A 22,865-nucleotide genomic window follows, 5' to 3' on the forward strand; every position below is an offset into this window, starting at 1 on the left:
ACAATCTGAGAACAGCATAATGTAGGGTCAGAGACCCCAATTTTAATGATATATCACTTAGTTTTCTGGGTGTAGCAGTTTTGATTCAATCACTGTTTTCTCTAGTATAGCTCTAGCAGTGCTCGGAATGCTGAGCTCTGTATAACTCCGCCCACATCACTGATTGGCAGTTTTTTGTGTACACTATATATTGACAGGAAGCTGCTAATCAGTGGTGGGGGCGGTGTTACACAGAGCAGCAGGACAGTCTGAAGATGCACCAAATTAATCTAAGCCCTACCCATTATGTGATAGACTTCATGCATCTTGCTAGACATTATACTTTGTTTTACTAACACCAGCTCACATTTACTTTACTTTAAAGAATTAACTTGCACCTAAAAGTTTTGTTACTTTTTAAATTGGATTGAATGTGTTTGGTGCAAGTAATGTCTTAAAAGGAACCTGTCATGTCACCAAATGCTGTTAATCTACAGGTTAAAAGCATTACAATGCTGTCTGGCTGCCTTACTGAAAGAGCAGATATCGCGAGAAAATGAACATTATTCCTCCCAGGAGCTTTCAGTCATAGAGGCGTACACCGTGTGGCTACAGTCATGGATCACAGCATGGTGAACAGTGGTTGTAACCACGCCCCGACACTTTGATTGACAGCTCGTATCAGCGCATCTGTGCTCCCCGAGATATTATTCAAAGAGCTATGGGCAGTTTACAGCCGCCACTCACTGTGTACTAACGTGGCTTTGGGCACACCTTCATGCCTGAAAGCCGTCGGCTCCTGGTAGGAATACATTTCTTTTTTTTCCCTAGAACTGCGCTTTTAATAAGGCAGCCAGACAGAATTGTAACACGATTTACCTTCAGAGTGCAGTCTGATTTTCATTGACTTACAAAATAGAGAAGATGGAGAATTTTGTTTTCCATCTTGTCCTCATCCGAAAAAATCGGAGCACATTATGATCACCCTCTGATCAGCGTTTGATCAGAGTGTGATTAGCATAATCCACCAGATAATCTCGAATGAGAGAATATTCACTGGTGTGACCCTAGCCCTGGTGAAAGAAGATTTTTACCAGTTTGAGGAGTACATAATAGTTATTTTTAGTTTTGTGAGGACTATGCATTCCTTTAGTTATTCAGTGGGTCTTGAATAAATCGTCTTGTTCAGTGTGATATTTAGTCTAACACCTGAAGTATGATTCTTAACAATATTTATTGTTGCATAAAGTTAATGATGGAGTGCCTGTGGGTCCATAATAAAGACCCCTAGGAATGCAGAATGTTTTCTTTCAGGCTAGGGTATATGCATTTGGTGCCCATATACAGTATATACGAACTCTAAGACCGACAATTTTCTGTCCGGTTTTGATGAGAGGGCGAGCTGGAGTCAGACACTCCTGATTCAGATTGAGGTGCACCAAACCAGAAATCTCACAACTGTTCTTGACTGGAATAAGATTTATGGCACAAAGCACACCATAGCTTGTCATGAATTAGATGAATTGTGGCGTCACACCCCAGCCGCTCCCGCATCACACCCCAGATCCACCCAGATTCCTCCATTTTGATGAAACTAGGGCGAAAATGCCAAAATTCGCAGCATTTTTGGCCAACTCTGGGTTGCACCAAAATGTTATGACTTTTTAAAGTAATTTACTTCAGCATTCTGTTGAAATTGCTTTGATGAACCAGGACCTAAGAGTCTTAAAATTCATTCATGACCTGAATGTGCAGTCTCATCAGAGCACAGGTAGAGTAATATTGCGTTATACGATAACAAAGCTCTTGTGATTTGACCTTTGATGTACTGTGTTCTTTGACAGGTATAGTTCAACAATTAACATTCAAGAAACCAGATGCTTCATATGGTACCTGGATAAAAACACCTTCCAGTACATGGTATTGTTTTTATCATTCATTTGACCCTACTATGGCTTTATAATTACAAAATGGAGTTAGATAGACCTAATAATTTGCAGTAGTGTCAGATAGTCGTATCTCTATTACAATCCGCTTAGCTCACATCCATTTTAATTATACATGTGAATAGATGTCCTCATCATCAGTTAGTGACAATTTTGATTTCATTTGCTTCTTCCTACTGATTGCTAGGACAAAGTAGCCCCTGAACTTCTCAGAGGGCATTTATTCTGACTCCATAACTAGGCTGTGAGTGTAGGACGCTTGAGGCACCATTTCTATGGCTGCCTCTATATACCATATGAAGAGTTTTCATCAGATAGCTTGACTCGACTGCAGGAGGCATGGATGACGATTCCAGAAGAAGGTTTATTTTCAAGCTTAATTCTTGTAATTATGCACAATTACATCAGCAGTAGATGTAACAGCTGCAGTAGGTAAAAAAAGTAAAAAAAGACTATTCTCAAAACCAGAGCTGCAGGACATGTGGCTTCTTAAGATGGCTGACATTCAGAGAATGAGGAAGAAGAAGAAGAGAGGAGTTACTGACATCAGAGCAAGGGAGGCAGACAGTGATAAAAGGAGGACAAATTTCTGAAAAGCAAACCTTATTGCATAGTAGCACAAAGATACAATTCCATAGTGTGTGATTCCCAAGTCGTGGGACATGACCTCATTATGCCTTCATCTACTGGTCAATAATCTTAAATGTCTCCCATTGACTAATGAGTAGTGATGAGCGAGCATGCTCGCCACTGCTCGGTACTCGCCCGAGCATCTCAGTACTCGAGATGCTCGGAGCTCGCCGAGTACTTGCGCTATGCTCAGACAGGAGCTCGGGTCCCCGTCCTGCATGTTTGGTGCTCTTTAGAGCACCAATCATGCAGGGATTGTCACTCACTGTAATGCCACAGCCATGGTGGTTGTGGCATTACAGTGATTGCCCAAATCGATGGGAACAGTGCTCACAGTGAAACATGAAAAGCCGGCAATTCATCAGCGGCATTCACTGGTACCTGACAATTTAGAACAGAAAGAATAGAGCATCACACATAGATTAGATAGATAGAAACATGTCAGTCACATATATAATAAGTACAGTGACAGTGTTGGCTACTGTACTTGTCATTTAGTGTTAAAATAAAGAATTTATTAAAAAAAATATTGGCGTGGGGTTCCCCATAATTTTAGTCTCTAGCGGAGGTTAAACCGACGGCTAGGGCAGATGTTTGAAGCCTGGGAAGGGGGTAATACCCATGGAGCTTCCCAGACTACTAATATCAGACCCCAGCTGAAAACCTAGCTTTTACTGGCTATTAAAATAGGGGGACCCAAAAAAATGACGTGGGGTCCCCCTAATTTAATAGCTAGCAAAGGCTATGAAGACAGCTGGGGGCTGATATTAATAGCCCAGGAAGGGTGCCATGAATATTGACCCCTCCCAGACTAGAAACACCAGTCCTCAGCCGCCCCAGAAATGGTGCAACCATAGGATGTGCCAATTCTGGCACTTAACCTTGCTCTTCCCACTGCCCTGTAGCGGTGGCAGTGGGGTAATAGGGCTAGGGTTGAGGTCAGCTTATAATGCCAGCTGACATCAAGCCCAGGTTAGTAATCGGGAGGTGTCTATAAGACACCCCCATTACTAACCCATTTGTGAAAGATAAAAAAAACACCAACACCCAGAATAAAGTTCTTTAAATGAAATAAACACACATTCCTTTAATGTTCAAAATTAAACTCTATTTACCGTATCGCCGATTCCAGCTGAAGCCAATGTCTTCTGCAATAAAAGTAAAATAATAAACCAACCTCATCCTTACCTTTCCATGGTTCCCAGGACGGCTTCAGCTCTGCTACATAGACATGACAGGCTGGATCGCAGCAGAAAGCTGCCATCCAGATTGCCATGCCGCAGACACTGTGAAGCTCCTCAGTGTCTCTGAAGGATGGCAAGCTGGATGGCAGCGTTCTTCTGCCATCCAGCCTGCCATCTCAATGCCATCCCAGCATGGGAGAATTCTCCTACTCAAGCGGTGACGTCATTTGCCGGCACCGCAGGAGCAGGAGAATTCTCCCACACTGTCAGTGACGTGCATGAGGTGAGCTGAGTTCATTGGGCATGAACTCGGCTCATCTGGATGCCGTCACAGCCAGACACTGAGGAGCTTCTTAGTGTCTGCGGCATGGCAAGCTGGATGGCAACCTTCTGCTGCGGTCCAGCCTGTCATGTCAATGTAGCAGAGCTGAAGCCGTCCTGGGAACCATGGAAAGGTAAGGTTTATTATTTTACTTTTATTTTTACTTTTATTGCAGAAGACATTGGCTTCAGCTGGAATGGGCGATACGGTAAGTAGAGTTTAATTTAGAACAGGAATGTGTGTTTATTTCAATTAAAGGATTTTATTCTGGGTGTTTGTGTTTTTTTAACTTTCACTAAGGGGTTAGTAATGGGGGTGTCTCATAGACGCCTCTCCATTACTAACCTGGGCTTGATGTCAGCTGGCATTATAAGCTGACATCAAACCCAGCCCTATTGCCCCACTGCCACCGCTACAGGGCAGTGGGAAGAGCAAGGTTAAGTGCCAGAATTGGCACATCCTATGCATGTGCCATTTCTGGGGCGGCTGAGGGCTGGTGTTTCTAGCCTGGGAGGGGGCCAATATTCATGGCACCCTTCCTGGGCTATTAATATCAGCCCCAGATGTCTGCCTAGCCTTTGCTAGCTATTAAAATAGGGGGACCCCACGTCATTTTTTGGGGGTCCCCCATTTTAATAGTCAGTAAAGGCTAGGTATTCAGCTGGGGGCTGATATTAGTAGCCTGCGAAGCTCCGTGGGTATTACCCACTTCCCGGGCTTCAAACATCGGCCTCAGCCGTCGGTTTAACCTCCGCTAGAGACTAAAATTACGGGGGGATCCCACGCCAATTTTTTTTTAAATAAATCCTTTATTTTAACACTAAATGACAAGTACAGTAACCAACACTGTCACTGTACTTATTATATATGTGACTGACATGTTTCTATCTATCTAATCTATGTGTGATGCTCTATTCTTTCTGTTCTAAATTGTCAGGTACTGGAGTATGCCGCTGATGAATTGCCGGCCGGCTTTTTTAAAGAGATGGGTGCATGAAAATCAGAGGGCACTAGTGTGTTCCAAGTGCCCTTCTATGTTTTTCATGCACCCTCCTATATACCCTGCCTACCTATATATTCTGCCTGCCTGACGTTTAATTGAGCACTGTTCCCATCAATTTTGGCAATTTTTGACCTTCTGCAGACCACCGGGGGGGACTGCCAGAAAAATGCTCGAGTTTCCCATAGACTTACATTGGGGTCGTTGCTCGGGTCGAGCACCCGAGTATTCCAATGTGCTCTACCCGAGCAACGAGTACCCGAGCATTTTAGTGCTCGCTCATCACTACTAATGAGAGAATATATTTGAAATTTTAAGACTTCCAAGTCAGAAGACTCGGGACTCACAGTAATTCCAAGGCATTCAGATGCTCCTTTATTTCACAGTTCAGTAGCTTTGGTCACAGACACAATCCTGCCAATGATATCTTCTTCTAACTTGTGTGACAGGTCATACATAATCTATTATAAAAATAAAACTTATTCCTTCAAGTCATTCCATCCATGAAACAATTATGGAAGATGAATCTGAGACTAGGAGTGAGGATGCATATTTGTACTAGGAGAATAAATTTAGATAGTAAAAATGATGTATGTGGATGTGAATAGATTAATATGTTACATAAAACTGGTGAATATGAATTTTGGGGGGCAGAAATATGTCTTATATTCACTATAGAATTTGCTATATCTAGAGTATATAGCCAGACTGGAAACCTGTGGAAAAATGTAAGCAAAGTCACCAGGAGATGATGGTGCCACTTCATTCCAGCCATTTTTCAGTTTTGGCAGTGACTCCATTTAAGTAACCATAAACTGTATCTGTATTAGTGTCCTTTGTGCATTAATTCCAATGTCTGTTCCTCACACTTTGGCTCCTCCTATTGCACTTTAAGCCCCACCCCTGCTTACTTTAATTAAAATTTGGTCATTACCTTTCTAGGTTCCCGCTGTTATTATTAAACTCCATGTAATTCTTTGCAGGCTCACTGCCTATGTGGTCAAAGTTTTTTCCTTGGCCTCAAAACTGGACAATGTTGACAAAAATTTGATATGTAATTCAGTGAAGTGGCTCCTTCTAAATAAGCAAAATCCAGATGGAGAATTCCGAGAGGATGCACCAGTCTATCAACAAGAGATAGCGGTATGTACAAGAACCTGGCGAACACAAAAGTAACGACATGGGGACATGTTTCTCACTAATTTTCAGCCTATTGCCAGATTGAGGGAAGCTGTGCTCATATTAAGGCGATTATGAAACATTTGTCAATCACTTCTTCATGTTTTCACTTATCAATTATATTAATATGATACCACATTACATAATTGTATAGTACCTAGTAATATTTTAATAATGCTCCAATAAATGGTGCTATAATACGGCAGCATTCCTTACAGTAGCAAAACAATAATACTGTACAGCAAGTTCATGGTCATTGAAGCAGATTTTCCACATTCAAGTAAACTTAAGATTTGATAGATAATCATTTGCAAAAATTAAAAAGCTCAAACTTTTTTTTTACGGATTGGCCAGCTGCTCAGAACGGTGTTTATCTCGGGGCTGATTCCAGCTTTTCTGTTGCCAGAGACAAGAATTGAACTTATGCTCCGCTCCACCTTCCAAAAGGACCATAAAATATTGTAAGGAGTGAAAACTAAAATTTGAGAACTGTCCTTCAGTTTAAATTGTACATCCTTATTATACTTTCTTAGTTTAAATCCGACTTTTATAGCATCTTCACTTTTCCATGGGAAACACATTATGGAACTGTCCGTAATAAATGTAGTTAAAGTGAACTTTTCACTAACTTTTTTGTACCATTGCCCAACAATATATCATTATGCCATGGGGATTTCAGTTACTAACTGACATCCGGAGGAGCACCTCTCACTTCCTCCGGATAACTGATTTGTCTGAAGGAGGGGAGATTGAAGCAGCCCCTGATTGACAGCAGAAATCATGTCATAATTATGTCATGCAAGCTCTGGGACTGCCAGTGCTGACACCGCTAAAATGGCGCTGGCACCATAGGTGAGTATAGGTGTATTTTATTGCACAGTAAATAAAAGAATTGATAAGGGGTTGTCCGAGTAGTGGGCAACCCCTTTAGGGTATCATTTCCCTCCCTAAGGCTATGTGACCACGATGCAGAAATGCTCAGGATTTTTCCTAAGCGTTTCTGCATCTCCCTGGCAGAAAAAAATGCATGCGGATTGTACATGCGGATTGTACATGCGGATTGTACATGCGGATTGTACATGCGGATTGTACATGCGTTTTCCTGCCAGGGACATGCGGATGTGAAGCATTCTTCACATGCATTTCCGCATGCGGGTTGACAAGCGCTTTCCAAGCGATTTTAGCATCACTTGGAAAGTGCTTGACAACTTGGTCACACTATATAAATCCATGCAATCGGCATGGATTTATATAGTGTGACCCCAGAGAATGGCAAAAAATAAAAAAATAAATCTATACTTACCTTCCGATGGCCCCCGGTGTCTTGCTGCGCTCCTGTCCTGGCTGCCGGCAGATCGCGATGCCCTGTACTGAAGGACCTGCCGTCACATGACTGTGACATCAGCGCAGGTCCTACAGTCCTTCGCAATCTGCCGGCAAGCACAGAGAAGGAGTCCGGGGGCCGTCGGAAGGTGAATATAATCTTTATTTTTTATTTTATTCTTTTTTTTACAGGTTCTATGGTACCTTGGTGTGGAGGAGAGCCTCCTCTCCTCTACACCCGGGTACCATCCGCACATTAGAACGCATGGAATGCGCATCTGCAGATGCAGTGATGCGCTTTTCATGCGTTCTAATGCAAGTCAATGGCGGCAAAAACGCAGCGCTTCCGCAAAATTAATGGACATGCTGCGGATTTTTGAGCGCAGCATAAACGCTGCTGAAAAATCCGCAGCATGGGAATTGACATTGCGGCTTGTCATTGGGGACCATGGGGGATGGATTACCAAGCGTTTCCGCTGCTTAAATTCCGCAGCATAAACGCTTGGAAAACGCATAGTGGGCACACAGACTAAAGACCAGATCTGTATAGTAAACAGTAGAAAATGCTCACATTTATCTGCCGTGAATAAACTTCAAGAAAGATTTCATGACATTTTGCAAATATGAACAATTTGCAAATCACAACTCATTTTATTAAAAAGGTTATATCACACAGAGCAAGAACATAACAGCATTCTAAACAAAATGATCAATTCTAAATATACCAACATGAAATAAAAACATGATAAAGATGAATCAGCCTTCATGTATTTCATATTTCAAAAGTTATACAATTACATCACTCATAGTGAAATATAGATAAATCATATAAATAAATGACTTAAAGGTTAAAAAAAGATTTACTTGACTCAAGAACTAGTTTCAGAATTTAATGTATATTAAACCTTATTTTTGTCATAACCTTAAAGAAGCACTCCTCCTCCTCCCATCAAAGTTGTTATCCTCTTCATATATTTCAGTCATCCTATTATATACAGTTATATGAAAAAGTTTGGGCACCCCTATTAATCTTAAGCTTAATGTTTTATAAAAATTGGTGTTTTTGCAACAGCTATTTCAGTTTGATATATGTAATAACTGTTGGACACAGTAATGTTTCTGCCTTGAAATGAGGTTTATTGTACTAACAGAAAATGTGCAATCTGCATTCAAACAAAATTTGACAGGTGCATAAGTATGGGCACCTCACCAGAAAAGTGACATTAATATTTAGTAGATCCTCCTTTTGCAAAAATAACAGCCTCTAGTCACTTCCTGTAGCTTTTAATGATTTCCTGGATCCTGGATGAAGGTATTTTTGACCATTCCTCTTTACAAAACAATTCCAGTTCAGTTAAGTTTGATGGTCACCGAGCATGGACAGCCCTCTTCAAATGATCCCACAGATGTTCAATGATATTCAGGTCTGGGGACTGGGATGGCCATTCCAGAACATTGTAATTGTTCCTCTGCATGAATGCCTGAGTAGATTTGGAGCGGTGTTTTGGCTCATTGTCTTGCTGAAAGATCCATCCCCTGCGTAACTTCAACTTTGTCACTGATTCTTGAACATTATTGTCAAGAATCTGCTGATACTGAGTTGAATCCATGCGTCCCTCAACTTTAACAAGAATCCCGAGGCCGGCATTGGCCACACAGCCCCAAAGCATGATGGAACCTCCACCAAATTTTACTGTGGGTAGCAAGTGTGTTTCTTGGAATGCTGTGTTTTTTTGCCGCCATGCATAACGCCTTTTTGTATGACCAAACAACTCAATCTTGGTTTCATCAGTCCACAGGACCTTCTTCCAAAAAGAAATTGGCTTCTCCAAATGTGCTTTTGCATACCTCAGCCAACTCTGTTTGTGGCGTGCTTGCAGAAACGGCTTCTTTCGCATCACTCTCCCATACAGCTTCTCCTTGTGCAAAGTGCGTTGTATAGTTGACCGATGCACAGTGACACCATCTGCAGCAAGTTGATGCTGCAGCTCTCTGGAGGTGGTCTGAGGATTGTCCTTGACTGATCTCATCATTCTTCTTCTCTGCCTTTCTGATGTTTTTCTTGGCCTGCCACTTCTGGCCTTAACAAGAACTGTCCCTGTGTTCTTCCATTTCCTTACTATGTTCCTCACAGTGGAAACGGACAGGTTAAATCGCTGAGACAGCTTTTTGTATCCTTCCCCTGAACAATTATGTTGAATAATCTTTGTTTTCAGATCATTTGACAGTTGTTTTGAGGAGCCCATGATGCCACTCTTCAGAGGAGATTCAAACAGGAGAACAACTTGCAAGTGGCCACTTTAAGTAGCTTTTCTCATGATTGCATATACCTGGCTATGAAGTTCAAAGCTCAATGAGGTTACAAAACCAAAAAAAAGTGCTTTAGTAAGTCAGTAAAAAGTAGGTAGGAGTATTTAAAACAAGAAAATGATAAGGGTGCCCATACTTATGCACCTGTCAAATTTTGTTTGAATGCAGATTGCACATTTTCTGTTAGTACAATAAACCTCATTTCAAGGCAGAAACATTACTCTGTCCAACAGCTATTACATATATCAAACTGAAATAGCTGTTGCAAAAACACCAATTTTTATAAAACATTAAGCTTAAGATTAATAGGGGTGCCCAAACTTTTTCATATAACTGTATATTGTGCATTACAATTGCTCATTTTGACTTTCTACCCAGCTAATTATTTTCTTTTCCCTTTGGTCTCAAACACCACATGATTAAAAACTGATTAGCTGAATCCTTCTAAGCACTATGTAGAAATAGGAAGTCAGTTTTCCTGGTATGAGCCATAAGTCACAGTAAAGGTTATGGCAGGGGAGAGGAGCGGAGCAGCTTCGTCAGGAGGTGAAAAAGATGATGATAAGTGCAGATACAAGAGACTTCCTGCTTCTACATAGAGCAGAGAAAAAGGAAGAAATAACTGGGTAGAAAGGTAAAATGAGCAATTGTAAGTACACAGTGCTGTATAATATGATTGCAATATTTTAAGAGGATAAAAACTTTGATGGGAGGACTGCTTCTTTAACCCATTATTTCAACCAGGTCTCGAACGTTAGCCATCTCCATGTTTGCGGAGATCTAACCCATGTCCCCCACAAAAACTTGTCTGGGCATGTTTTATTATTATATATAAATGTCACGGGTGTGTCAGAGGTGACAAACATTGGTCCTGCAGTTGGTTGCATGAGGTCTCTACATTTGGCATTACAGACATCTTCTTAGAGGCTGGCTGTCTCTAGGACCCAGTGGCTACCTCCCTCTGGCTACTTAGCTCCCTGGCCTGGGTGTATAAATACCTGGTGTGTCTGAGAGGGAGGTGCCGGCGATATTCATTACTACTTGTGAGGCTTTAGCAAGAGCAGTGCTTCGTCCTCTCTGGAGCTTGAGGCCGTGTGCACATTTGTTTGGAGTCATCTAAAGCTAAGCAATCCACCCTGTTTGTCTGCTCTTGTTGTGCATAGAGTTTAGTGGAGATCAACCAGTGCTCATCTCCTTCCTTCTCCAGCCTTAGCCATACGACAGGGAAAGTCAGGGCGAGGCACGCGTACGGCGAATTGGTGAAGAGCCAATATAGGGAGGGTAGTTGAAACAGGGTGACCCTAGACCAGACTAGGAGGTCTCCACTACCCCCTTTCCCTAGTATCTGGGCCCCCTTTCCCTCTTCTCTTTGTGGTGCGCTAAGTCTTTCCCACACCTGGCGTGACAATAAAGTGCTCATATGAAAACACCTTGTTTACCATTTTCATCCACATGGAATGATTTGGAGGTCGTCTATCCATCAATGGCATAACTATCGCTTTCCTAGCGAGTTATCATAAATTCCTTCCAGGCCAGGAAGCTACATGTACTTAGCTGGTAATGTAGCTTTTGGGGGTTACAGGCATTTTATGTTTCAAGGCAAAAGAATAGCAATGATTCTTGCCCGGTGTCAGGGAGTCATGTAGCCGTCCAGAGTTTTGAATTCGGACTGGTGTTTTGGGCAGCTCTGCAAATGTGCCACGTCCCCACAGAACCAGTAGATCTCTGCCTGATGTGAGATGCTCATCTTGCTTCATGGAATATGCAGTGCTGGTTTAGCTCCATTCTTATTCAACAAAGATATCTGTGGCTTTTAAGTATGAAATGCGCAGTAATTAATAGCATTGAGCTGATGATTTGAAATTCAGTTGTTTGTACAAATTTCCACACTGATATTTTCTTTAGCTTCTACATAGGGTGTTTAGGTATTTAATCCATGCTTAAATCCTGACTAAATCTTCCAAATTTCAACATGGCTTAATAGAGTAATGCAGAGAGGGAGGAGGGAGATGCAGCTGCAGATTCAACATCTCTCTGCATTTAGTGGAAAAATAACAGCCGTGACAGAGATCTTATTGGCTTACAAAATGCAACATTGTTCTGACATCACACCAGAAGGAGCCCATCAGCTCTCTTTACAGGTGTAGAACCTATATCTTCAAAAGTATAAGAATTTAAAGGTACATGGTAAACAAAGGAATTCTGGCTGCACAAATTATATTACACTAGATCTGCTTAAGTAGCGAATGATCACAATTTAACAAAATTTTATAAATGTATAAATGTTTTTTTGTTTTCCATAGGGTGGTATTACAAACAAAGCTGCTGAGCGGGATTCTACTCTTACAGCCTTTGTTCTCATTGCCTTGCTGGAAAGTAAAGAATCCTGTAATGATCAAGTTGGGGTAAGTTTTTCCATTTTACTGCCATCAGAGAGTCAGCTTGTCTACACTTTATTACCTTCTGTGAACTTTGGATGAAATTATATCAGAATTAATTACATAATCAAAGTGAAACATGTGACATTATGGTCTTTTGAAGGTAATTTATCATCAGAAAAAGACCTACAGCTTAGCCACTTCCCAACATATGACTTATAGTTACGTCATATGTCGGGCTTCCTGACTTTGCTGTGGGCTCACAAGCCGAGCCCACATCTTTCCTAGCAGATGATGGCTTAATTATTCAATCATCATCTGCCTCTCACAGCCATGGGTGGAGCACCGTTTCACTCACGGCTCTTAGCCTGTTATTGCATGCTGGTAGGGGGTGCATCATTCTTTGAGCTCATCGGTAACTTGTGACATTATCGCAGTGTGGCAATAGGTTGCCATGTCATGACTGCTGAAGTTAACGATGACTGTCATTACGGTACTCCTGTGAAAGCCAGCCTGTAGCTAGTGTGAACAGGAGACCGTGATATTCACATGAAATTACAGTGCTATTGCACTGCTGGGTATAGCACCAGTCATAAGATGAGGAGACTAACAAGTACAGTAAAAAGTTAAAAAAATAAAATAATGAAAGTTCAAATTACCCTCCTTTTGCCCCTTTAAAAAGGCAATTAAAAAAAGACACATATTGGGTATCGCTGCATATGTAACAGTATGATCTATCGAAATATAAAATTAATTAATCCAATCGGTAAACAATGTAACAAAAAAAAAATTGAAAAGCCAGAATTAAATTTTTTTGTCTGTCGCAAAATTGCAATCAAATGCAATAAGAATCTATAAAACCATTATATCTACTCCAACATTGTATCGGTAAAAACATCAGCTCAGGGATCAAAACATAAGCCCCTCGCAGCCCCAAATCACGAAAATTAAAAACGCTACTGGTCTCGAAAATGACGACACAAACAAAAAATACTTTTTGACAAATTTTCATTTTTTTTTCACTATTTAAATAAAAAACTGTGCATGCTTGGTATCTGCATCATTGTACTGACATGGAAAAGCATATTGCCAGGTCAGATATATATATTGTATAATTGCACTTTTTTTGCAATTTCGATGCACTTAGAATTTGTTCCCACTTTTCAGTACATTATATGATAAAATCAATGGTTTTATTTGAAAGTATAACTCATCCTGCAGAAAACAAGCCCTCAAGTAAATATATTTCTAAGAGTGCTATTGACATTAAAATTCTCACCAGGTGTCGGTAGTAACCCATCCAATCCACACAGGTAAATAAATCACCATAGATGTCCATAAATTATGTGTAATAATGAAAAATGACACAGCGAAAAAAGTATTGAACACATGAAAAAAGAGAAGTGCAAAAAGCCACGGAAAGTCCTGACACCAGCTGATATCTATCAGTAATTAGAAAGCAATCCTGCCACTTAGTGACAAATAATATCAGATGGTTCAACTTACGGCCTATAAAAAAGTGTCTCATTACTTCAGAGAAAAAAAATAAAGCTGAAAGAATGGCAGAGCCAATCACCTGACGTGAATTCAATAGAAAATGTATGGAAGGAACTAAAGCTCAGAGTTCAAAGAAGGAGCCACGGGACCTTCAGGATGTGAAGTGTGTTTGCGTGGAAAAATGGACCAAAATCACACTTGAGCAATGCAAGCAACTGGCAACAGGAGGTGTCTTGAAGCGTCATACGTACTAAATAAATTTTAGCAAGCGTGTTCAATACTTTTTTTCTGTGTTATTTCTCATTATTACACATAACTTAATTAATGGACATCTATGGTTTGATTTCTTTACCTGTGTGGATAGGATTGTTTTTTTTACCATCATCTGGTGAGAATTTCATGTCAATAGTACCTTTAGATATAGATTTATTTAGAAAATTGGTGATGTGCTCAATACTTATCTCACCTTCGGTATAGGACTGCTGTCAGTCTATTGCTGCTAATGTACATGGGAAAGTCGTCGTGAAAGAACAGGAAGTAGGTGTAAGTCTAGAGTCGCCCAAGTGGTCTTTGTGATAATTGCAAGATCTTTTTTTTTTTTTTGCAAATTGGGATATGGAAAAAAATATTACCAAAAATGTTTCAAAATTAAATGTAACATATTTAAAGAGATTATTTAGATATGGTTTATTCATGGGCAGGCTCATTTTTCATTTAAATTATGGCCTAAGCATTTATCCATGTTGTCTTAATCTTCCTACTTTTAAGCTGAGGACAACCTTTGTAAATCAGTAGCATCAGACAAAAGCTATCCATTATATTTTTCCTTTCTGCCATTAGGCAAAAGAAAATGTACTTCTCAGCTCTGGTTTTCCCCATTGGTGGAGTGAAGCTAAATTGAAATAGTCTACTTTACACTTGCAAATAAGGAGGAGAAAACATTCGAAAGGTGGCTTCCATCAATGTTCTCTCCTAAACTGGACAGCAGTCAGATTGAATAAATGAATGCTGACTCTACTGATGTGAAGCAGAGACATGTACAACACATATAATAGTATGAATCAATGCAGCAGTGTGTTGCTTAACACAGGTATACTTTTTACACATCAGAATAACCTAGAAATACAGAATAGCCATTGATATTTTTCACTTGTAATACCAAGATTAACCTCATGGTGTGCTGTTACATGAAAACATGCCCATGAGCAAAATCCAGCTGAAAACATAGAGCTCAACATATGCAACAAATACAATATCATTCCTATAGTATTTATGCTTTACAAAACTATTATATGCATTCATTTACTACCTTTATTTCTTATACATCCAGAATCTACCTGGAAGCATTGAGAAAGCTGTGGAGTATATAAATGATCATTATGAATCCCTGAAGAAACCTTACTCCATAGCCATTACCTCCTATGCACTGGCTAAGGCTGACAAGCTCAAGGACGTCAATAAATTAATGTCTGCTTCCACAGGTAAAAAAACAGCAATTGTACAAGTATTGTAGATTTAATAATTATAATTTTAGAATTATAAAATAATCATTTATTATATACATTTAATACAGCCAGAATTTAAAAGAAAGAAAAGTTGGGATGCTATGTAAAATGTAAAGACAATAGGAATGCAATGATGAGGAAATCTCTTATAGCCGTATTATATTCACAACGTAACATAGGACGCAGATCAGAAGGTGAAAGTTAAGCAATTTTCTAAATCATTTGAAAAAAAAAACTCATGTAGAAATTTATGGCAGTTACACATCTTAAAAGTTAGGACAGAGTTAACAAAATGCTGAAAAAGTGGTACTAATGAAAAACAGCTGGAGGGTCAATTTTCTACTGAGTTACATGACTATATTAAAAGCGCATAATAGAGAGGCAGAGTCTCTTAGCAGCAAATATGGTCAGAGTCAGGTCCTGGCTGGCAATTTTTGGCTTTGGGGCAAGCCCAAAGCAATGGTCCATAAGTGGCACTGCCCATCTTTAGCTTTGGGTCTCATGCAGCACTCGGTTAGAAATGAATCACAAATGATTTACTTATTGTTAATGGCTGCACAATTCCAGTAAATTATTTTAGAATTTGCACTTGATTTGTAATTTTATAGAAAAAGCTACCATTTGACTCACGCACAAATCACATAGACCCTTCCCGCCATCTCTTCCCCCAATTGTAATTTCATATTCTTTTGCAGTGATCACCTGTTGTATAATAATTAATCTCCCACACGGGTAATAACATACACCCTCCCTGCAGTAATGAGCCACTTCTTCCCTCAAATTATAATCACACATTTACTGTTGTATAATAATTCATCAATTCCCATAAATGTGAAATATTCCCCTGAAATAGTCTTTCCCTTTCCCCTGGGATTATAATTACCCTGTAGAATAATAATTAAGCGCTTATTCCCCAAAAAGTAATGTTGAGACACGAGGGTCAGTGGGTGGTCTCGGCCGCAGCCTGGCTGTCTTTAGAAAGACCGCATGGACCAAGGCTCATCTCACTGAACGCCCGTTCTCCTTGCCTGTGTGCATAATACTACTCCGACAACACAGGGTGAGGGTAACAGAATGGTGTGATACTTTATTGGATCACTAACAGTCAATAACATATAGCACAGTCCCAGCAAGTACATAAAATTTTGCAAATAACAGAGTCTCACTCTTCCGCTGGCTCGCCGGGAATTAGAACATCTAAAACTTCGGGGATTCCAGGGCCATCTATCCAATCCAGTAGAACATCGCTTTTAGAGGTCACCCACAGAGAGGAGGTAGCGGCAAGCATAGAAAGCTGACAGAGTCAATTGAGGTATGTAGCCAGGTGACCTGATTGTCCTAACTTGGGTTCTCCAAACATCTCTGTGGGTTCGGTGATGGGCAGTGGATAAAATCTGTATTCCTCCAGTTGGAGCCCTGATGCTTTGGCTGCTGTTCTCTGGAGTCTGTCTGTAGAAGGAGAAAGGTCCTTTTTATACCCATAGCTATCCTTTAGGGCATTATCCTCAGGTTTGGGGGGAGGTGGGATGAGGTTCTCTCTTTGTTCGAGTGTTCAATTAACCTGCATATTTTGTCCTTCAATGTTTTCAGAACAATAAGCTGCAGGGATTGATACAATAAGTAGTCAGCAGGCATTCACCAAATTAGCAAACATTGATTGTTCAATTAACCTGTGTCTTTGTCCTCCAAAGATAGCAGAACAATAAGTTGCAGAGACTGGTACAATAGGTAGTCAGCAAGCTTTCAACGAATCAACAAACATCAATTCAACCTAGAAAAATAGTCAACGTTCAGGCTCATATGAACAATAGCTGATATCCCTGGGCCTACTGAATAATATGTCTGGAATAATTAAGAATGAACGTGGTGTCGTCACATTTCTCCCCCTTCTTAATTTTCCAGACGTTATAGGCTTCTGTTCATACTTCTCCACTTCTCGGGGACAGGCCATCAGCATTTCTTTCAGCACAGACACGAATGTAAGAGGTTTCACCTTCGTGAGAGTGAAGCTTTGTATCATCTCGTTTCCTCAATGCATATTCCATGTTTTTCTTATGAATAAACTCCACAATCCTCATTCCATCTTTGTGTACATCAGTATAGCAGACATCTCCAGCTTCTATCATATGATCTTTCTGATCCTGCCAACTCTTTGATGGGGGAAGCCCTGAGATGAGAACTCTGTATTCATTACACTGGGAAGGGGGTCCGTTCCTTCTGCGGTGTCCTTCATATTCTCCCTCTGGCCCTTGGCTTGACCTGGGATACTTCACACATTATCGATGAGAACCGAATTTCTATCCATTGCGTCCTTCGCATCCCATGGAGCCTGGAAGCTGATGAAGGTGACCGGTGTGGCACCACCTCCCCTGAAATTCTTTAGCTCAATGGTATGGATCTGCCCATACCGATGGAAAAACTCCTCCAGTTACTTCTCCTGCTTGTTCTCCGGGTCCCAATGCGGCCAACAACTCCTGGATTCGGGCTGCTTAGGACTGGGTATTTGATTCCAGACTATCACTGGATCCTTGATTTAACAGACAGATCAATTCTTCTTGGTCAAACTCATTGTCCTTTACGACATTCTGGTCATTCCAAAGGACCTATTCCTGTCAGTGGCCCTATATTCGATAATTCAAAACTGGCACAACTCCTGTAGTTGCTATTTCCTGTTGAGGCTGTATATCCACTCTGGTCCTCTTCTCAAGGCTGAGCTGGTGGAGTTGGGAATGGTGGCACCCAAAACCTGCTGTGCATGCCTCAGCTATGGTCTGCTGGGTCTGTCTTCCTACCCGATTGTGGAGCCCTTTGACGGTGTCTACGAACACCAGTGTTCTGCAGCTCCCACGGATCTGCCGGGTTGTGTAAAATTCCACTGCTGACACCAAGTGTGGAGACACGAGGGTCAGTGGGTGCTATCATCCGCTGCCCTGGCTGTCTTTAGAAAGACGGCATGGACAAGAGCTCATTCCATTGAACGCCTGTTCTCCTTCCCTGTGGGCATAATACTACTCAGACAACACAGAGTGAGGGTAACACAATGGGGTGATACTTTATTGGATCACCAATAGTGTTGAGCCTCCCCCGTAGTGTTCGGGTTCGGAACACCGGCATGTTTGCCGAACGGTTCATCGAACGGTTCATCGAATGGTTCATCGAACACCGTCGAACACCGTTAAAACCAATGGCAGGCAAACAAAAACACATAGAAACACATAGAAAACACCTTCAAAGGTGTCCAAAAGCTGACAAACTGCTCAGAAGACACAACTAACACATGGAAAAGTGACAAGTACATATAGTCATGCGAAAAGAAAAGAGATGGAGGAGTAAAAGGAGGAGGAGACACAGATATAGGCATGTCATGCCCTTCTAAAATCAAGAAAGGCTGGAGTAAAAATCTAAAATCAGCCTACCAACACCCAGACGTTGTGACAAGAAAATTAAAAAAATAAATATCTTTAGGTAGAAAGGCGGTTCCATTCAGAACACTTTCCTTACAAGACGTAGTGGTATCCCCGTTGGGAGTCGTGCCAAAAACGGAACCCAATACATTCGGACTAATCAACTATTTGTCATATCCAAGGGGCAGGTCAGTAAACGACAACATCAACGTGGAACCAAGTACAGTAGTATATACTGTACCTCCTTTGACAAGGCAATCAGGCGGGTCAAGAAGTTGGGAAGGGGCACCCTAATGGCCAAAACAGACATTGAGGGGGCGTTCCGGTTACTTACAACCTGTGCCTCCGAATAGTGTCCACCTATTGGGCTGCTTCTGGGATGGAGCATACTATATAGATCGCTGTTTGCCCATGGGGTGCTCCATATCTTGCTCACTATTTGAGGCGTTTAGTTGCTTCCTCGAATGGGTTGTCATGGACGTTTCTAAGGGGGCACATATTATCCATTACCTTGACGACTTCTTATGCCTGGGCCCAAAAGATTCGCCACAGTGTGAATACACGTGGTAGTCCACCTGTGAGAAGGAGAGAGCTGGAGGAAGAGCGGACACCACAGAGCCGAGGGGTTAGAAGGAGAACGGAAGAAGGAAAGAGGGCGAGGGAGGTAAGGGAGTACAGTGGAAGGCCGACCTGAGCTCCCCCACGTTCCTGCTTGGCGGGGAACAGCCCTGGGAAGAAACGCCACTTGCGCATAACTTTGAGGTTACGGGCGCGAGCGGGCAGAGGGACTACGCTGGAGTGCGAAGCTGACACGGCCAGGCCGTTCCTGCCCGTGCGACCTCTGTGTCGCCGAGTTTGTGCCAGAGCCACGGTGGACCATGACGGCCAGCCCCCCTCTTCCAATACTGGTGCCTGTCTGCTGGTGGGTCGAGACCCCCCGCAGTGAAGGCAGGTCTAAGCTCTGTAATTTAAATTGTCTCTGTAATTTGAATGAGTACACTTTAAATCCTTTTACAAGGATCTATTGGAGGGCAAGTCTGGTGCAATCAGCCACGGTAATTCCAGCTCCAATAGCGTCCACTAAAGCTGCTGCAGTTAAAAAGCTTTTATAAGGATCGAGCTTGGCGGTCTTCTGCAAGGTGTGCTACCACCAGTCCCAGCCCCTTTGCCTTGGGCGCCTCCCCGATGCTCTTGACTGAATGCCTCGGGGGCCTCAAGCATTTCCTTTGAAAAAATTAAGTGTCCAAAGCACAGGTGGTGTAGCTTGCTTAACAGCTGGGCAACTCTGCTGACTACCAGACACTGCTACTAGGCCAAAAGTTTTTCCTGGGCTAGATGCAGTTACAAATTTGTAATTAGATCTACAGGCGGTGTAGCTTGCTTAACAGCTGGGCTACTCCGCTGACTAGCAGACACTGCTACTAGGCCCAAAGTATTGCCTGGGCTAGATGCAGTTAAAAATTTGTAATTAGATCTACAGGCGGTGTAGCTTGCTTAACAGTTGGGCTACTCCGCTGACTAGCAGACACTGCTACTAGGCCCAAAGTATTGCCTGGGGTAAATGCAGTTAAAAATTGTTATTAGATACAAAGGCGGTGTAGCTTGCTTCACATGGGCTACTCCGCTGACTACGAGACATTGCCACTAGCCCAAAATGATTGGCTGAGTTAGATGCAGTAAAAAATTGTTATTAGATACACAGGTGGTGCAGCTTGCTTCACAGCTGGGCTACTACCCTGACTAGCAGACACTGAAGCTTTGGAGCAGACCTCTGATTCCTAGGCTACAGTATGAGTAAACAGCTCTGCAGACTCAACCATCTGTGTTACCCCAAGCCATAGTGTATGTAGTTTCTTACGGTTAAAAAGGGGGGGGAGTGACCCGACCCACCTGGAATTGACGATGCCAATGTCATGTAAAACACAGCAAGGGGACTCCAAAAAGAGTTTGTGGCACAGACACCACTTAAGTGGCATCAATTGCCCCAGAGTTGCTTAAAATGGTTGGTGAGGTGATTTTCCAAAATCCTCAAGCTTTTAGTCTCCCCAGGATGACACAGGGGTAGAAAAGTCCTTGCGGATCGATGATTTGTTTATCTTTATGAACGTGAGTCTGTCTACATTCTCAGTGGACAGCTGCGTGCGCTTATCTGTCAGCACACCACCAGCAGGGCTGAACACATGTTCAGAGAGAATGCTGGCTGCAGGGCACGACATGATCTCCAAGGCGTGAGTGGCGAGCTCAGGCCATTTTCCCAGATTGGAAGCCCAAAATGAGCAAGGGTCCAGTGACACAGTCATGGGTTCGATGTTCACTTGGAGATACTCCTGTACCATCCTCTCTAGGCGTTGACTATGTGTCAGACTTCTTGTCTCCTGTGGCCTTGCAAATGATGGTCTAAAAAATTGGTGAAACGATTCCACAAAATTGCTGTTACCAGCAGATACGGTGTTACTGTTACGGTTTGAGTGATGAAGACTCGACAGACCCCCAGTTGGCAAGTTAGAACTGTGAGATTCACTACGTGCACCACTGGTGTTTTGTTGAAAAGCAGATGTAAGATTCTGTACCAGCCTCTGCTGATACTCCTGCATGCGTGAATCCCTTTCTATGGCAGGAATTATTTCAGCAAATTTACTTTTGTACCGGGGATCTAAGAGTGTGGCAACCCAGTAGTCGGAATTACTTTGAATTCTGACAATCCGAGGGTCATGCTGCAGGTAGTGCAGCAAGAAGGCACTCATGTGTCTTGCGCATCCAGGAGGACCAAGTCCTTGTTGTGTTGGTGGCGAGGTAAGAATCATGCTTCCTTCCTCTGCCCTCTCCCCCCAACCTCGCACAACAGAAATGTGATCAAGGATCAAGGTCTCCCTCATCTGATGAGTCTTCCATGCCCATCGCCAGTTCATCCTCCACTTCTTCCTCGGCTCCTGCACCTTCCTCAACAGTTTGGCTGCTACCATGCGCCCTCGTTAATCCCTCTCCCCCACCCTCCCATGCCTACCGCCTTGGTGCTGCCGACCGTCTGGACCTTGGAGATGTTATCCCTTCCACATACGACTCCTCCTGTACTTCCTCCCCCTCCTCTTGTCCCACCACCTGACTCCGAATACTGTTTAAAGTGTGCTCCAGCATGTAAATGACCGGAATAGTCATGCTGATAATGGCATCGTCAGCACTAAACATCTTTGTCGCCATTTCAAAACTGTGCAAAAGGGTGCATAGGTCCCTGATCTGAGACCGCTCCTGCAGCGTGATTTGCCCCACCTCTGGATCTCGTTGGCCCAGGCTATACGTCATAACATATTGCACCAGGGCTCGTCAGTGCTGCCACAGTCGCTGCAACATGTGCAGAGTTGAATTCCATCGTGTCGGCACATCGCATTTCAGCCGGTGAACTGGCAGGCCCAACGATTTCTGTACAGATGTAAGTTGTTGAGCTGCAGGATGCGAACGGCGGAAGTGAGCACACAGTGACTGTGCCCTCTGCAGAAGGCCATCTAGTCCGGGATAGTGGGCTTAAAATTGCTGGACAACCAGGTTCAACACGTGAGCCATACAAGGCACGTGTGTGACATTGCCCCTGCGAAGGGCCGCACCCAGGTTTGCAGCATTGTGGCACATGGCCTTCCCTGGCTGCAGGTTCAGTGGAGACAACCATTCATGAAACTCGGTCTCCAGAGCTGACCACAACTCCTCAGCTGTGTGACTCACATTTCCCAGACATTTCAAAGTAAACACCGCCTGATGCCGTTGAGCCCTGCTGCCAGCATATTAAGGAGGTGTGCAGGATTCCTTCTGCGCAGTTAGAACGCGGGTGGCATTACCAGACAGGCTTTGGGTGCAGGTGGAGGACCGAGAGGAGGTTGAGGAGGCAGAAGCAGTGGAAGACCTTCTAGATAAATGGGATTGATGCACAACTCGTGGGGACGGCAAGACTTGGACAGCAGCCCCTTGTCCTGCTGTCACCATAGTTACCCAGTGCCCAGTCAGCGACATGTAACGCCCCTGTCCATGCCTACTCGTCCAAGTGTCTGTGGTGAAATGCACCCTGTCACACACAGAGTTTCTCAAGGAAGCGGTGATGTTGTGTGCGACATGCTGGTGTAGTGCAGGCACAGCTTTCTTTGAGAAGTAGTGGCGACTGGGCATCAGGTACTGGGGCACTGCGATGGACATAAGGTCTCAAAAATCCTCTGTGTCCACCA

The 22,865-nt window shown here is 42.7% G+C and overlaps 1 protein-coding gene across 2 annotated transcripts in view; it reads left to right on the forward strand.

Annotated features, from left to right (window-relative positions):
* Positions 1-22,865, forward strand: part of LOC141167053 (complement C3-like) — a 439,340-nt gene that overhangs the window by 302,470 nt on the left and 114,005 nt on the right. For both annotated transcript variants that reach the window (XM_073654379.1, XM_073654380.1), the window contains exons 25-28: positions 1,824-1,899; positions 6,045-6,204; positions 12,177-12,278; positions 15,079-15,229. In XM_073654379.1, the coding sequence (XP_073510480.1) occupies positions 1,824-1,899; positions 6,045-6,204; positions 12,177-12,278; positions 15,079-15,229 (489 nt within the window). The remainder of the gene's footprint in view (positions 1-1,823; positions 1,900-6,044; positions 6,205-12,176; positions 12,279-15,078; positions 15,230-22,865) is intronic.

The sequence above is a fragment of the Phyllobates terribilis genome, unplaced genomic scaffold (assembly GCF_046119375.1).
Source record: "Phyllobates terribilis strain yellow unplaced genomic scaffold, ASM4611937v1 Scaffold_11__3_contigs__length_659146591, whole genome shotgun sequence".
Taxonomy (NCBI): Eukaryota; Metazoa; Chordata; class Amphibia; order Anura; family Dendrobatidae; genus Phyllobates; species Phyllobates terribilis.